At 42.7% G+C, this 17721-nt stretch overlaps 1 protein-coding gene across 1 annotated transcript in view; it reads right to left on the bottom strand.

Moving 5' to 3' along the window:
- PXT1 (peroxisomal testis enriched protein 1) overlaps positions 1-14851 on the bottom strand; it is a 36364-nt gene extending 21513 nt beyond the window's left edge. The window contains exon 1 of the mRNA XM_063666167.1: positions 14674-14851. Within this exon, the coding sequence (XP_063522237.1) occupies positions 14674-14842 (169 nt within the window). The 5' untranslated portion in view covers positions 14843-14851. The remainder of the gene's footprint in view (positions 1-14673) is intronic.
- Between the last annotated feature and the right edge of the window lie 2870 nt (positions 14852-17721).

The following is a 17721-nucleotide window of genomic DNA, read 5'->3' on the forward strand; positions in this document are numbered from 1 at the left end:
ACTATATAAATGTTAGTTATTACTACCCATCTGGGGGAACAGTTCTCACATAACAGCAGAAAAAACCCACACTAGCTATCCAGTGTATTTTCACTAAAATAACAAATAATTACCTACAAGGTGGCTCATGCCTGTAACCCCAGCACTTTGGGAGGCCAAGGCAGGAGGATTACTTGAGGCCAAGAGTTCAAAAGCAACCTGGGCAACATAGTGAGACCCCATCTCTACAAAATAAAAACAAAAAAACAAAAAATTAGCCAGGCATGGTGATGTGTGTCTGTAGTCCCACCTACTCAGAGGCCGAGGTGAGAGGATCATTTGAGCCCAAGATGTTGAGGCTGCACTGAGCCAAGATCTTGCCACTGCTCTCCAGCCTGGGTAATAGAGTAAGACCTTGCCAAAAAAACAAATACCAGATAAACAAAACAGTAATCCTGAAGAAAACACATAATTCAGTGAACAGAAAATAATGTTTTGCAAATTCTAATGTATGTGTTTAGAGAGGTTTTTAAAAATAAGAATGGAGCCGGGCACGGTGGCTCATGCCTGTAGTCCCAGCACTTTGGGAGGCCAAGGCAGGTGGATCACCTGAGGTCAGGAGTTCAAGACCAGCCTGGCCAACATGGTGAAACCCCGTCTCTACTAAAAACACAAAAATTAGCCAGGCGTGGTGGTGTGCACCTGTAATCCCAGCTACTCGGGAGGCTGAGGCAGGAGAATCGCTTGAACCTGGGAGGTAGAGGTTGCAATGAGCCAAGATTGTGCAACTGCACTCCAGCCTGGATGACAGAATGAGACTCCGTCTCAAAAATAAAAACAAAAATAAAAAAAATAGGCTGGCCGCGGTGGCTCACGCCTGTAATCCCAGTACTTTGGGAGGCCGAGGTGGGTGGATCATGAGGTCAAGAAATCGAGACCATCCTGGCCAACATGGTGAAACCCCGTCTCTACTAAAAATGCAAAATTTAGCTGGGTGTGGTGGTGTGTACCTATAGTCCCAGCTACTCGGGAGGCTGAGGCAAGAGAATCACTTGAACCTGGAAGGTGGAGGTTGCAGTGAGCCAAGATCACACCACTGCACTCCAGCCTGGCAACAGAGCGAGACTCCATCTCAAAAAAAAAAAAAAAAATGGAGTCTTGAACTCCTGGGTTCAAGCGATACTTCCACCTTGGCCTCCCAAAGTGCTGGGATTACAGGCATGAGCCACTGCACCTGGCCTGTTTAGAGAGAGATTTAAGACAATATTACATTCCTAAAACAAAAGAGAATGCTATGAAAAAAGAAAAATCCTAGAACAAAATCTTTCAGATTTAAAAAATATGATTGCCAAAATTAAAAATATAATTGATAGCCTGAAAAAAAGTTAAGTCAAAAAAAACCGAAAAAAAGTTAAGTCAAGGAAATCTCAGAGAAAGAAAATCAGAAGTTGAAAAATATGAGAGAAAAGATAGGTAATACAGAGGAACAATATGGAAGGACCAGCATCTGATTAATGGGAATTCCAGGAAGGGTGAAACAGAGGAGGAAATGATCAAAACGAAGCAAAACAGCTTCCCAGAAATAAAGGGCACAAACATTCATATTAGAAAATCCTGGCTGGGCACGGTGGCTCACACCTGCAATCCCAGCACTTTGGGAGGCCGAGGCAGGCGGATCACGAGGTCAGGAGATCGAGACCATCCTGGCTAACATGGTGAAACCCTATCTCTACTAAAGACACAAAAATTAGCTGGGTGTGGTGGTGGACACCTGTAGTCCCAGCTACTCGGGAGGCTGAGGCAGGAGAATGGCGTGAACCCAGGAGGCAGAGCTTGCAGTGAGCAGAGATCTCTCCACTGCACTCCAGCCTGGGTGACAGAGTGAGACTCCGTCTCAAAAAAAAAAAAGAAAGACAGAAAATCCTACCAAGTTCACAGGACAGCAAATGGGGAAAGAAAAACTTCACCCTTTGAACATACTGAAATTTCAAAACACCAAGGATAAATAGGAGACTCTTTAAAACCTTTGAGGAGTAACATGAATTCATTTGGTAACTGACTTCCCATCAATAACAATGGATACTAGAATATAGTGGGAGAAATTTTTTAACGCCCTCAAAGATTTTATAAAAAATTATTTTCAATCTAGAATTCTATGCCCAGCTAAACTGTCAATAATATGTGAGAGGTGGGGCCAGGCACAGTGGCTCACGCCTGTAATCCCAACACTTTGGGAGGCTGATATGAGTGGACTGCTTGAGCCCAGGAGTTTGAGACCAGCCTGGGCAATATAGTGAGACTCCCATCTGTACAAAAAAAATTAAAAATTAGCCAGATGTGATGGCATGAGCCTGTAGTCCTTGATACTCAAGAGGCTGAGGCAGAAGGATAGGTTGAGCCCAGGAGTTCAAGGCTACAGTGAACTAAGATCACATCACTGCACTCAAGCCTGGGAAACAGGTTGAGATCTTGTCTCTAAAAACATAAAAATAAAAATAAAAAATATTGGAGCGTTTAATGAAGACATTTGCACACATGCAAGTACTCAGGAATTTTTCTTCCATACACCAGACTTGAGGAAGTATTCCAGTAAAACACAATAAATAGAGTAAGGCTAGTAAATAGAGTAAGACTAAATTAAGAAAGAAAAAGCCACAAGATTTAACAAAAGGTGGCTCCAACCCATGTGTAGGGAAGTCCCAGAATCTCAGTGGTGCAGTGTGCCTAGAGAGTAACCAGATTGGAGCAAGAGAACAACTCTCAAAGGGAAGTTCCCAGTAGAAAGGGAGACTTGGTGGAAGCGATTGTATGGTTTAGAACTTGGGGAAGTTTGAGGGTGTAATAATTACAAATCACATGGAGGAGGGGAGGAAAGGAAATGAGAAAGTCCAGAAAACAATAAAAGATCATATAGGAAGCTTATGGTCCAAATATGAAGCAAATTAAAATGTGGCTCAAGTTTAAACTGAAGGAATTGTTTTATACTTCCTTCCAAAAAGATATTCCTCTGTGTTAAACCTGGCAGGGCTTTATCTGTATAACTAGGCATAATTGTAGGTGATTTTTCTCAAGGTAAAGTCATTCCAGGACATAGAGTCTTCGTTGCTGATAGCCACCACCCCTAAGTCCCAGACTGTTAAAGGAATTTCAAGTAAGTATTTGAACATGACCTTTGGAATGTTGACACAACGTGGAAAAAAAATGAGGTTGAAAGTACTGGAAGTCTTGGCCTCTCCACATTCTGGGCCATCTGCTGCCAGATTGGAAAATATATGTCTCCCTTTCTCAGAGACAAACCACCTCACCAGAGCTCAAGGCTTCACCTCAAACTCAAAGTGACCTCTTCTTTTAGTTGGGGAAAGTGGTTTCTTTTATGAGGATTTTAGAGTGTTAGCTAGTGCTTTAAATTCAATCGCTTTGAAGATGCAAATATTGTAAGTACAAAATCAATAGTTATGGCACCAACTCAAAGGGCATGCCCTTTCATAATCAAACTTATCATAGTTAAATGTTTAATTCTTAACAATCTTTGGTCTGAATAATAATTTTGAAATAATTTGCTTAAATTTAGCAGGCCTACAAATCAATCTCAGGAAGGCTCAAAGTCTCTTGACAAGGACAAATTGATCCTTTAAAAAGAATTGCTGGCCAGGCGCGGTGGCTCACACTTGTAATCCCAGCACTTTGGGAGGCTGAGGCAGGTGGATTATCTGAGGTCAGGAGTTCGAGACCAGCCTGGCCAACATGGTGAAACCCTGTCTCTACTAAAAACACAAAAATTAGCCAGGCATGGTGGCACATGCCTGTAATCCCAGCTACTAGGGGGTGCTGAGGTAGAAGAATTGCTTGAACCCGGGAGGCAAAGGCTGCAGTGAGCCGAGATCGCGCCACTGCACTCCAGACTAGGCAACATAGTTAGATTCTGTCTCAAAAATAAATAAATTAATTAATTAATTAAAACAAAAAGAATTGCTGGTATAACCCAGGTTCTAACTATCAGAAAAGAGAACTGGTCTTGTAGTAGGGATGAATGGAAATTTTCATGACAGTGAGTATGAATTTGAGTTATCAAACTGGACTTGGCATCAATATGTGTAGACTGCTCTTCTAAGAAGTATCCTGATGAAGGAATGAGAGAATTGGCAGTAGCTGGAGGAGGTGTGTTGGAGGAACTTTCTTAGTTGAATCTTGAGCAGGTTTGCAGATTGAGGAGAGAAATTAGATCAGGAGCAACAGAAAACAGGAGATACAGTAGGGCAAATTGTTGAGGTGAAGTCCCAGAAGTTAAGGAGGAATACGAATACAAATATGAGGATTAGTTTTGAACAGGAGGCGGGTTCCCCCTTCCTTTGAGGCAGGACAGGAGATAAGGTATGATGCTCATTTAAGGAAGTCTGGAAGAAGTGAGAGGAAGATTCAGGTATTTACCCCTGATGACATCATTTTGTATATGAAACAGGAGACTGGTCCATCTGCTAAGAAGGGAAGAGATCCTGAAGTGTTTGAAATTAGTCACTACCAGAAATTAAAAAAAGCGGCAGGGCAGGGTGGCTCACGTCTGCAATTCCAGCACTTTGGGAGGCTGAGGCAGGAGGATCACTTGAGCTCAAGAATTTGAAACCAGCCCGGGCAATATAGACCAAGACCCTGTCTCTACCAAAAAAAAGAAAAATAGCAGGGTGTGATGGAGTGCACCTGTGGTCCTAACCACTCAGAAGGCTGAAGTGGGAGGATCGCTTGAGCCCAGGAGCTGGCGGCTGCAGTGAGCTATGATCGCGCCACTGCAGTCCTGCCTGGGCAACAGACAAAGACCCAGACCCAGGCCGGGCACGGTGGCTCACGCCTGTAATCCCAGCACTTTGGGAGGCCGAGGCGGGCAGATCACAAGGTCAAGAGATCGAGACCATCCTGGCCAACATGGTGAAACCCCGTCTCTATTAAAAGTATAAAAATTAGCTGGGCGTGGTGGTGGGCACCTGTAGTCCTAGCTACTCGGGAGGCTGAAGCAGGAGAATCGCTTGAACCTGGGAGGCGGAGGTTGCAGTGAGCTATCACGCCATTGCACTCCAGCCTGGGTGATAGAGCAAGACGCCGTCTCAAAAAAAAAGAAAAGAAAAAAAAAAAAAAAAAAAAGACCCAGACCCTATCTCTAAAAAAAATAAACAGAAATGGAAAAAAGAAAACTGACCAGACCCAAAAACCACCCTTAATCCTCCCCAAAACAGAGAAGAGAAAAATAGGTATTTGACCTTGATGTGCATTGTCTCTCCAGCTGGCAAGGGTCCTAAACTTGTACCTAAAGAAAAAAAAATTCATCCTATCCTTCTGTAGGAAATGGTTCAAGTTCTGTCTCAGTCACTTTCTGACTTCCTGTTCTTAGGTAAGCCTCAACTTCTCTGTGCCTCAGTTTCCCCATTTTTAAAAAGGGACCTTCTGATCATTATAACTATTAAACAATGATGTTCATAAAGTACCTACTATACAATAAATCCTGTATTATATAAATGTCAGCTACTATCACTAGACCTGGTGATAGACACTATATAGATACTATAATGTAAACCAAGTTTATTGGTTTGTAACTTTTAGAAACAACTTACCCATAGCAAGAGCTGATTGTGGCTGGAGGCCAGAATGCAAATGGTAACAACTTCAAAAATGTAAGAATTAAAAAATATAGGAAACAAATAGAAGGCTCCAGAAGACTGAGTGAGAAGAAGACATGGAAGTTAGTATCTTCATCTTACAAAATGGGAGCTCATGTGATATTGCTGAACATGGATCAAATAAGAAATAGGAGTGCAAATTATTTAAGTTTATGAAGACTACAGAGAGAAGTATTAAAATAACTTAATGGCCGGGCACAGTGGCTCGCGCCTGTAATCCCAGCAATTTGGGAGGCCGAGGCGGGCAGATCACCTGAGGTCAGGAGTTCGAGACCAGCCTGGCCAACAATGGTGAAACCCCATCTCTACTAAAAATACAAAAATTAGCCGGGCATGGTGGCGGGCACCTGTAATCCCAGCTACTCGGGAGGCTGAGGCAGGAAAATAGCTTGAACCCGGGAGGCAGAGGTTGCAGTGAGCCGAGATCGCACCACTACAATTCAGCCTGGGCAACACAGCAAGACTCTGTCTCAAAATAATAATTTAACATCAAATATGAGAAAAAGAGAGGGTGCGGTATGCGCTAAACCTCATCTGTCATGTCAAGGAGTCAATGGATGATATGAATTTGATTAACCAAGAGATAGTAGCAGGCCAGGCATGGTGGCTCACTCCTGCAATCCCAGCACTTCGGGAGGCAGTGGCAGGAGGATCTTTTAAGCCCAGGAGTTTCAGACTAGCCTGGGCAACATAGTGAGACTTCGTCTCTAAAAAAAAAAAAAAAACCAAAAACTTAGCCAGGCATGGTGGTGCATGCCTGCAGTCCCAGCTACTCGGGAGGCTGAGGTGGAAGGATCACTTGAGCCCAGGAGGTCAAGGCTGCAGTGAGCTGAGATTGCACCAATGCACTCCAGCCTCAGAGACAAAGTGAGATCCTGTCTCAAAAAAAAAAAAAAAAAAAAAAAAGAAAGAAAGAAAGAAAAAGAAAAGAAAAAAAGAGAGAGAGGAATAAACATAAATGCACATTATTTAGAACATTGGTTCTGAATTCTGGCTGCAGAAGACAATCAGCTTGGAGGCTTAAAAAGTAATTTTGTGGGCAGGGCACGGTGGCTCATGCCTGTAATCCCAGCACTCTGGGAGGCTGAGGCGGGCGGATCACAAGGTCAGGAGATCAAGACCATCCTGGCTAATATGGTGAAACCCCGTCTCTACCAAAAATATAAAAAATTAGCCGGGCGTGGTGGCGGGCGCCTGTGGTCCCAGCTACTCGGAAGACTGAGGCAGGAGAATGGCGTGAACCCAGGAGGCGGAGCTTGCAGTGAGCCGAGATCGCGCCACTGCACTCCAGCCTGGGCGACAGAGCACGACTCTGTCTCCAAAAAAAAAAAAGTAATTTTGTTAGTCTGGGAATGACACTACATATAGGTTTGTTGTTGTTTTTTAAGCTCCCCAGATGATTCTAACATGCACCCAGGGTTAAGAATCACGGATCTAGAAAACTGGAAAACATGACCAATTAAGGAATTTCACTGCTAGTAATGGAATGGTGGGATGGGGTGGAAGTGAAAAGGACAGGCTGGACACTGACTTTGTGTTCATTCATGTATTCATTCATTCAACAAATAGAGGGCTTTCTATGTGCCAGGTGCTGGTCCAAGCCCCTTTTCAACATAAGCTCTCTGTACTAGTTGATTTGTTTCCATGAATCTGAGTTGCTTTGATTTAAAAAAAATTAACGCAACAAAAATACAGCATCATTATAAAAATCCACACTTTTAAATACATTGGGCAACTAGTGAGAACCACTTCTGCTGAGTGGAAAAGGCAGCCACCTACATAGAGTGACAGAGATTGAAAAAAAATCACCTTTCACCATGGGCAGCCAGGCTGCAAGCTGACCGGGAGAAGATAAAGGGAAGAGTGCCTGAGGGCACTGGAGAGTACCCACTCACTTCCACTGTTACACTCCCACTCTCTTCCAGAGGCCACTGAGCCACAGCTGCCAGCTGGGTTCAAAGTTCTCTGACAGTAATGGTCCCCAAAACTGCAGGATCCCATGACAGAGTAAAGAGTGGCAGGGGGAAGATCGTGTGGGGCAGGGAGGGCCAGGGCATTAATTCACCTCAGCCAAGGCTAAGTCCCTAAGTCGGCGGCTTACGGCCTTCTGATCAAAATTGCAACCCTATTGCCTGTCATTTCAGTTTTCTATAAAATTGTATCTTGAAACTTACACATACTCCTGAGAGCCTCACTTCAAACCATTTTGAAATAACACCCTAATGATTAGTTGACAATCACCTGAAAAAAAGTGAGGATATCAATGAGGGTTGAGAGCTCACCCAGGAGAGAAGTTGTCCAGACAGGAATCAAATGGGAATACTGAACAAATTTCACCTACTTCCAAATGGGCTAGGCCTGCCTGTGCCAATCAAAAGCATATTGATTTGTAACTATTAGTTTAACAGAATAACTAATCATAACTAATTATCACTTGAGAAATACAAACTCTAATATCTGCATCAGGAAAGTGAAATACAAGTTGAGTAAGTTTCAATAATGGACACTGGGAGAAATGAAGGAGCTACAAGGAAACCAACAAGCCTTGGGCAGCTCAGTGATCAGGGCAGTTAGGTAGGGAAAGGGGCAGAGGAGGAAGGAGAAAGGAAGGAAAGCAATGAGTGTGCCAAAAGCAAAAGGTGTATTTTACATGCTGAAACTTGACATAATGATTATTTATATTTTGTGCCTGTCTAAACAACTAAATGGTGAAATCCTTGAGGGCATGTATCTATTTCATAACTCTAAGACCTAGCTCAGTGCCTTATACATAGGAAGTACTCAATAGATATTTGTTGATTAGGTTAGGGTTGGATGAAAAAGGCTGGCTACACTGTAGCTTTATCTAAAAACAGCACTACCTTTCCATTTGTCTTGAAGTCAGCTCTCCTTTCATTTAAAGTTGTAAAACAGCAACAATAATGCACATTCATATATTTAAAGCTCCCGGTTTAGAACCAGGTGAAATATTTGGCCTTTGATCAGCAATGGTCCCCAAATCTCCAAGACCCTACAACAGAGTCAAGAGTGGGAAGGAGAAGATAGTGTGGGAAGAGAGGGCCAGGGTCTCAATGCATTGATTCACCTCAGCCAAGAGTAAGCTCCTAAGTAGGTGGGTTTAGGGGTAGGCTTTTCACTGTACATCTTTTCATTTATTTATTTTTCTAAACAAGAAAATCTATTTTTTAAGCAAACACTTATATAGCACTTACAACATGTCAGCCACTGTTGTAAAAGCCTGGGGATACTCTCACAATTGCTGGTGGGAGTTTAGATTGGTACAGCCTATGTAGGGAGCAATGTTATCTATCTATCAATCAAATTTTACAAACAGAAATATGTTTAAGGTTATCTGTTGCAGCGTTGGTTTCAATATTAAGTAATTGGAAACAGCCCAAGTGTAAGTCAGTAGGGAACAGTTTAAATAAATTATGGTATATCCACACAATGGAATACTATGCCACTGTAAAAAACAATGAGGAAGTTATTTAAGCATTAATGCAGAAGGATCTCCAAATCATATTAAGTGACACAGCAAGTAAGAATCATGTGCTTAATATGATACTTTTCATCCAAAAATAGGAACAAAAATCCATATTCACAATTGTCCATGCTTGCATAAAGAAATTCTGGAAAGATACCTGAGAATCTAAGAACAATAGTTGCCTAAGATAGGGAACTGGGGGAGTGAGAACTGAGCAGATGGGGGACAAGAATGAAAGAGAGAGTCTTCACTGTATGCCTTTTCATATTCTTTATTTTTCTAGCCAAGAAAATGTATTTTTTAAGCAAACATATAGCACTTACAATGTGCTATAAAATTAAAATTGGTAAGTCACTTATTATTAATTCATAAATATTTATTCAAAATTTAAATTTAAAAGCATCTCAGGGCCCAGGCGCGGTGACTCACACCTGTAAGCCCAGCACTTTGGGAGTTCAAGGTGGGCGGATCACCTGAGGTCAGGAGTTCGAGAACAGCCTGGCCAACATGGTGAAACCCCATCTCTACTAAAAATACAAAAAAATTAGCTGGGCATGGTGGTGTGTGCCTGTAATCCCAGCTACTGGGAAGGCTGAGGCAAGAGGATCGCTTGAACCTGGGAGGCGGAGGTTGCAGTGAGCCAAGATTGTGCCACTGCACTCCAGCTTGGGCAACAGATAGAGACTCCGTCTCAAAAAAAAAAAAAAAAAGTATCTCGGAAGCGTCATAATTGTATTGTGGTTATGCAGAAAAATATCCTTGCTCTTAGGATAAAGCAAATGGGGCAAAATTTAAAAACAACAACAACAACAACAAAAACCAAGGCCAGGTGTGGCTGACACCTGTAATCCCAACACTTTGGAAGGACAAGGCAGGATCACTTGAGCCCAGGAGTTAAGATGAGCCTGGGCAACAAAGTGAGATGTTATCTCTACAAAAAACAAAAAACTAGCTGGGCCTGATGATGCATACCTATGGTCCCAACTACCTGGGAGGCTGAGGCAGGAAGACCACTTGAGCCCAGGAGTTCGAGGCTGCCATGAGCTATGATCGCGCCACTGCACTTCAGCCTGAGCAACTGAGTAAGACCCTGTCTCAAAAAAGAGCAAAGCAAAACAAAACTGATTAATCTGTGGGAAGGGTTTATGAATAACCACAGAGTTAATTTTGCCACTTTTCTGTAGATTTAAAATTTTCCAAGACAAATATTAGGGGAGAAAAAGTATCTCAGGAAAGTTCTTAAAACAAATAGAACTTTTTAGTTTCTACAAACTTTTAAAAATATTTTAGAGAGCGTGTTTTGCTACATTGCCCAGGCTGATCTCAAACTCCTGGGCTCAAGCAATCCTCCCATCTCAGCCTCTGGAATAGCTGGGATTACAGAGGCAAGCCACTGCACTAGCTTAGTTTCTACAAACTCTTTAGACTGGTTTTCAAAGCCCTTGGAATGTATTTCAACTGATTGATCCAACCTCCTTACTCTTCTTTTAGAACCTTATGCTCTAACTAAATTCTATCTTTATCTGACCAAATCTTACCTCAATGATTTTTGAAAATTACTTTCTCTAAGATGTCTTTTTTGAGTCTTCCAAAATCATGTGATCTCTCACTACTTTGTCTACAGCACTTTTTGGGATATATCATATCCTACGATTTGTTACAGTCATTGTATATTTTTCTTATACAAAACAACAGAGATAATGCATATTAGACTGTATATTAATATGTATTGTATATTAAATGTATATTGATATGTATATTAGATATGTATACTTACCTATTGAATAACACTGTCTTTAACAATCATTGTAGGTTACAACCAGGCACTCCCTAAGAACTTGGAATTAAGAGAACAAATGTCTTCTGAGAACTAAGGGGCAAGATTAATGTTTGTATAGTGGAAATGGGTGAGATGGGCAGTAATTGGAAGGGGAGAGGCTCCCAGTTCTCCCTTGCACAAGCTGCTCCCTCTGTCTGCAACCTCCATCCCCCTTAACCCCTTCAGGTCTCATGTCAGGGGTTGCATCTTGAGGGAAGCCTTCTCTGATCTCCCTGCTAGGCCAAATCCCCCATTATGACATCTAGACCTCTCCTTAGCACTTATCACATTATATTTAACATTGATATGTGCGATTAACTACTGTCTGCTTCCTTTACCAGACCATATGCTCCATGACTGAAGGAACTGGTACTGTTTTTATTTATCACTGTCATCTCAGTACCCAGCACACTGCCTGGAATACAGTAGGTCCTAGAATTTCTGGGATGAATGAACGAATTAAAAAAGAAAATGTATATCTAGAGGAGGAAGGGTTGGTGAGCCTTCGAGGCAAAAAACTAAAAAAAGCAAAAGTAAGCAAAGCATCCAAGCACTCTTAAAGAGAAAAATAAGCTAAACTGAACTCTCTACTGAATGCTATTTCCCATTTATACTACTTACACACACATGCAGACGCATTTATTTATTTAGCCCTTTCCCATCAGTAATTATTACATTTCTGCCCCTTGTCAAATCACTCCATTCCCGCACAGCAATGGTGGGCAGGGCCTCCTTTTGCTTTTACTCATCTTTGTTTCCCCAGGAGTTTCTAATTTCCCTTAAACGATGTGTTATCAGGATGGTTGCTCCGGACTTCTCACGACCTTCAACTCTTCTAAGAAAAAGTGGCTTTGAATTCCCCCATACAAAAATTATGTATTTTCCCCCGAAGAGTTATGTTTGTATGTGTAGAGCGCCCCCAAAGAGATAAATCTTGGCTTCAGCGAGTCACATTCCTGCCTTGTGATTTCCATTTTCAGTCTGTCTGTGTCACAGCCCCGGACAGAAGCCACTGAGGGGAGAGGTGGACCTCCTCAATCTCCTGCTTCCTCAGTAAGAGTTTTCCTCTGAACAGTACTTAAGCATTGTCTCAGGCTCCCCGCCAGAGAGCGCCGCCAGGTCCTCGGAACCACCTCGCGCACTTTAGCTAGCCGCGCGACCCGCGCAACCAGTGAGACCCCAGTTCCCGCCCTAGGCTTTCTGTGGCGGAAAAAGCGCGCGCGCGGACGACAAGGTTAGGCGATAGAGGTCACGTGGGCCAGCTGTGGCCAATGGGGAGCGCACATGGCGGCGAGGCCGGCGGCGACGCGCGCGTAGCTCGCCTCGGGCTACTGGCGGGAGCGGGAATTAGGGAGGCCGGGAGCGGGAATTAGGGAGGTCGGGTGCCCGAATTACACACACCAGCGTATTTATTCTATTAGTCCTTGGTTACTCTATCTGGCGTTCTCGACGCCGTAATAACAAGTTCGTGCCCCCTCACACCGCCCCCTCATTCCGCACATCCCTCATTTCTTCAGTGGCATCATAAAGATGAAGGGGAGAAACGCGCTGCTGCCTGAACAGAAAGGCAACCTAGGTGTCCTGGGCCAGAAGTGGGAGGACATGGGAGACACCACTTTATTGGAAGATCCCTGGTTTCTAATTGTTTGGCAGGCATTGAAAGCACATTGGTGGCCCACCAGACTACCAGTCACTAATGAGATTTGACATATAACTCGCGTATGGTAAAACGGGAGTTCTAGGCATGAAAATAAGCATGTACGTTAGCTAGTGGGTTGTTAACTCTAAATCAAGGGCAGCAGCGTTAGTAACTTCACCTGCCTCTTCTTTTGAAGTGAAACTGTAATTAGGAAAGCATTTGAGGCAAAAGTAGCAACGCCCACAGAACACTGGAAGACAGCGATCAGCTTCACAAGGAATCTGAGGATCAGTGAAAACATACTGGAAAGGGTTCACAATAAAATATAAAATCTTAGAATAGTGGCGACGATTGCACAACGTTGTGAGTATACTAAAACCCTCTGTACCGTACACTTTAAAAGGGTGAACTTTATGTTAACTGAATTACGTCTCTTAAAAAAAAATACAAGTTCCTAGAAGGTGTTCATAGGTGACACAATCTCAGACTTTGGGGAATAATTGTTGTTGACAACGGAATTAACAAATGAAGATTCAGGCCGAGCGCGGTGGCTCACGCCTGTAATCCCAGCACTTTGGGAGGCCGAGGCGGGGAGATCACGAGGTCAGGAGATCGAGACTATCCTGGCTAACACGGTGAAACCCCGTCTCTACTAAAAATACAAAAATTAGCCGGGCGTGGTGGCAGGCGCCTGTAGTCCCAGCTACTCGGGAGGCTGAGGCAGGAGAATGGCGTGAACCCGGGAGGCGGAGCTACAGTGAGCCCAGATCGCGCCACCGCACTCCAGCCTGGGTGACAGTGCGAGACTCCGTCTCGAAAAAACAAAAACAAATGAAGATTCAAAATTTCAGTCAATTCAGTGCTTTCTAAAAAATGGATACCAGGCCGGGCGCGGTTGCTCACACCTGTAATCCCAGTACTTTGGGAGGCCGAGGCGGGCGGATCACTTGAGGTCAGGAGTCCAGCCTGGCCAACATGGTGAAACCCCCGGCTCTACTAAAAGTACAAAAATTAGCCGGGCGTGCAGTGAACCGAGACTGTACCACTGCACTCCAACCTCAGCGACAAAGTGAGACTCTATCTCAAAAAAAAAAATCTGGTGTGGTGGCAAGCAACTATCAGGATGCTTGAAATTTCCACTTTCTCAAGTGGCATGTAATTCTTTTAAAATTAGATATTAGGTTGAAATAAATGTTCATAATCCCTCTCAGGTATCCAGCATATTTTTTATCTAAAAGCCTAAAACCTCATAAATTTACCTGACACTGTCCTTTAATGCTCTTCAAAACATAAAACTTTAATTTTCCAGCATTCTGGGACATTTAGGAATCACACATTTTTGCAAAGCAAAATTTCAAATGTATCTTTCCTTCATGTTCTCTCCTCTTGTGGCAAAATCAAGAAGAAATCTAATCTGAATGTTCCCTACCTTAACAATACTGACACTGTCAGGTCCAATTTAAAGACTAATTTTTATTAAAAGATAAATTTGATCTATTTTAGCCCATTTGGGATTACCTTAATTGGTCATCACAGCAATGATTCAGGGCTAACAGAAACTAAAGAGATTTAGTACCATGAAGCAAAGTCACTTTTAGATTTTTGCCACCTAAGAACTGGGATGAATAGATTTTCTTATAGTTCATATTTAAATAATATATTTAATGTGGGTCGGGCATGGTGGCTCACGCCTGTAAATCTAGCACTTTGGGAGGCCTATGAGGGGGGATCAGTTGAGGTCAGGGGTTCGAGACCAGCCTGGCCAACATGGTGAAACCCCCTCTCTACTAAAAATATTTTAAAAATTAGCCAGGCGTGGTGGTTGGTGCCTGCAATCCCAGCTACTCGGGAGGCTGAGACAGGAGAATCGCTTAAACCCAGGAGCCAGAGGTTGCAGAGAGCTGAGATCGCACCACTGCACTTCAGCTTGGGTGACAGAGTGAGACTCCGTCTCAAAAAAAAAAAAAAAAAATATATATATATATATATACACATATATATTTTAATGTCCAATTTTATGGTCTTAATATCAAGAAAAACACATGCTAAGTAAACTATTTATCTTAGTTTAATCCAAATATCTTACCTGGGTTCCTTGACATGGCTGGAACTGGCTGGGAGCTGACAAGTTGGGTCATGTATGCCTTCTGAAAACTGTATTTTACCCACAGTGATTTGCAACAATGTGTTACTTTGGGAGATGGATTGAGAACGTCTTTAGTTTCATAAACAATGCCATCATGTTTTTTCTTCATGTTTTTTCCCTGTTGAAAAACATATTTTCAGAGACTTTCCCCCATTTCTCAGTAAATATTTGGTATTTTAGATAAATATTAATGTTTTAACAATACCAGCAGCATTTATTCCACATATAAGAGAGTTATGGATTGGGGTAGAAGGTGGACCAGAGTGATCCCTAAGGTCTTTTTCAATTTAGTTAAACATCTTTCTAGGCTGCTGCATCCTTATCACCTATTACACCGGCCTGCATCCTTATCTCCCATTAGTCTTTCTTCTCTCTCTCTCTCTCTTTTTTTTTTTTTTTTTTTTGTTGTTGTTGTTGTTGAGACGGAGTTTCGCTCTTGTTGCCCAGGCTGGAGTGCCATGGCGCCATCTCGGCTCACTGCAACCTCTGCCTTCTGGGTTCAAGCAATTATCCTGCCTCAGCCTCCTGAGTAGCTGGGATTACAGGCATGCGCCACCACGCCTGGCTAATTTTGCATTTTTAGTAGAAACAGGGTTTCACCATGTCGGCCAGGCTGGTCTCAAACTTCTGACCTCAGGTGATCCGCCCGCCTCAGCCTCCCAAAGTGTTGGGATTACAGGTGTGAGCCATAGCACCTGGCCTCTTCTCAAGAGCCACATTCCATCAGAGGAAGTGTGTAAATTGGTACACTGAGAAAAAGAGAGAAAATTGGTATAGCCAAAATAAAGTAGATCAAAACCTAGAGAGGTGGACAGGGGTGGAGATGGAATACAACACACTCTTTGTCCTACTTCCTCGTGTGTGTGTGTTTCTTCCACAAAACAATTCTCATAGTCCCCTTTGATCCTTCATACACACACATTCTGTCTCTGCAGACACTAAAATGAAGATTACTCTTCCGCCCCCTTTCCCTTTTCCCCTCCAATATTGTAGAATCAATCCAAATGAGATGAAGAATTGCATTAGGACTTTTTGTTTTTCTTTTTTTTTGAGACAGAGTCTTGCTCTGTCGCCCAGGCTGGAGTGCAGATCTCGGCTCACTGCAACCTCTGCCTCCTGGGTTCAAGCGATTCTCCTGCCTCACCCTCCCGAGTAGCTGGGACTACAGGCGCGTGCCACCACACCCAGCTAATTTTTATATTTTTAGTAGAGACGAGGTTTCACCATATTGGCCAGGCTGGTCTTGAACTCCTGACCTCGTGATCTGCCCTCCTCAGCCTCCCAAAGTGCTGGGATTACAGGCATGAGCCACCATGCCCGGCCGCATTATGACTTGTTGTCTTCCTGGGCATTTAATTCTTTTGACTTGAAGGGTGGCCACAGAGTTCAAAACTTTCTATTCTACCTCCTAAATCTACCTTCTATTCTAACTTCTAAATCTAAGTTACTGGAAAGGGAAAGAATGGCTAAGACCACAATGAGCTGCTAAGATAATAGAGGTGGACTTCAGGAGCCTTACATCAGTGCTGTCTAATAAAAATAAGTGAACCACATATATGATTTTAAGTTTTCTAGTAGCTACATTTAATAAGTAAAAAGAAATGAGTGAAATTAATTTTAATGATATATTTTATTTAATCTAATATATCCCCAAATAAATCTAAATATTGTCATTTCAACATGTAATCAATATAAAAAATTATTAATGAAATATTTTACATTCTTATTAAGTCAAGTCTTCAAAATCTGGTATGCATTTTGCACTTACAGCACATCTCAATTCAGACTAGCCATATTTTGGGTGCTCAGTAGCCACATGCAGCCAGTGGCTACTGTACTGTACTTTACTGGACGGCCAGCCATACAAACCAAGGGGAGAAAGATTGTCAAACAGAATTGTGACTCATTGTTTTTCAAATGTACTATATTTTCCAGTGTAGATTGCTACCTCAGTGTATTGATTAAGTTTGTAATTCAGGCCAGACTAGGGGATAGGGAGCTGAGAAATGAGATGTTGTGGGTTTCTGGGCATTTTTAGTGCCTTGGGTAGCCTGGCATTTTAACTGGACTCATTAGGCAAACTTCTGACCCTAATTTGATTTGTTAGGTAAGACATGCTGTTCAGCTCATGTGTCAGAGCCAGATCAGCCCTGGATGAACTGATAAAAGTATTAAAATTCCTGGCCGGGGGCAGTGGCTCACGCCTGTAATTCAGCACTTTGGGAGGCTGAGGCGGGTGGATCATGAGGTCAGAAGATCAAGACCATCGTGGCTAACATGGTGAAACCCCGTCTCTACTAAAAATTCAAAAAATTAGCCAGGCGTGATGGCACGCACCTGTAGTCCCAGCTACTCGGGAGGCTGAGGCAGGAGACTGGCTTGAACCCTAGAGGTGGAGGTTGTAGTGAGCTGAGATCGCAACAGAGCAAGACTGAAAAAAAAAAAAAAAAAAAAGACAGCTATTCCTAAATGAGCAAAGTTGATAATCAAGATGCAGCTCCCAGGCGAGTTTCTTACCTGAAAGAGCTGGCCGGCTGACAGCTTTACCCATCAGCCCATTGTGAAACTGTCATTTTGTACTAGTCATTCATGTAACATTGCTAGACAACTGAGAATAAAATATCTAACCACAGCCTTTTAAATTAAACTATCAAGAATGTTGGATTTTATTTTTCCCAAGTAGGTTTTTATTATAATTTCCCCCAAACAATACTGCATGATGTTAATAGGTATTCATTGAAAATAATTAATGCTAATTATATTTTTCATCTAAAACTTTTTTTTTTTTTTTTTTTGAGACGGAGTCTCTCACTCTATCACCCAGGCTGTAGTGCAATGGTGCCACCAAGCCCAGCTAATTTCTGTATTTTTAGTAGAGACGGGGTTTCACCAAGTTGACCAGGGTGGTCTCGGACTCCCAACCTCAGGTGATCCACCCGCCCCGGCCTCCCAAAGTGTTGGGATTACACGCATGAGCCACTGCGCACA

Source organism: Pongo pygmaeus, chromosome 5, assembly GCF_028885625.2.
Source record: "Pongo pygmaeus isolate AG05252 chromosome 5, NHGRI_mPonPyg2-v2.0_pri, whole genome shotgun sequence".
Lineage (NCBI taxonomy): Eukaryota > Metazoa > Chordata > Mammalia > Primates > Hominidae > Pongo > Pongo pygmaeus.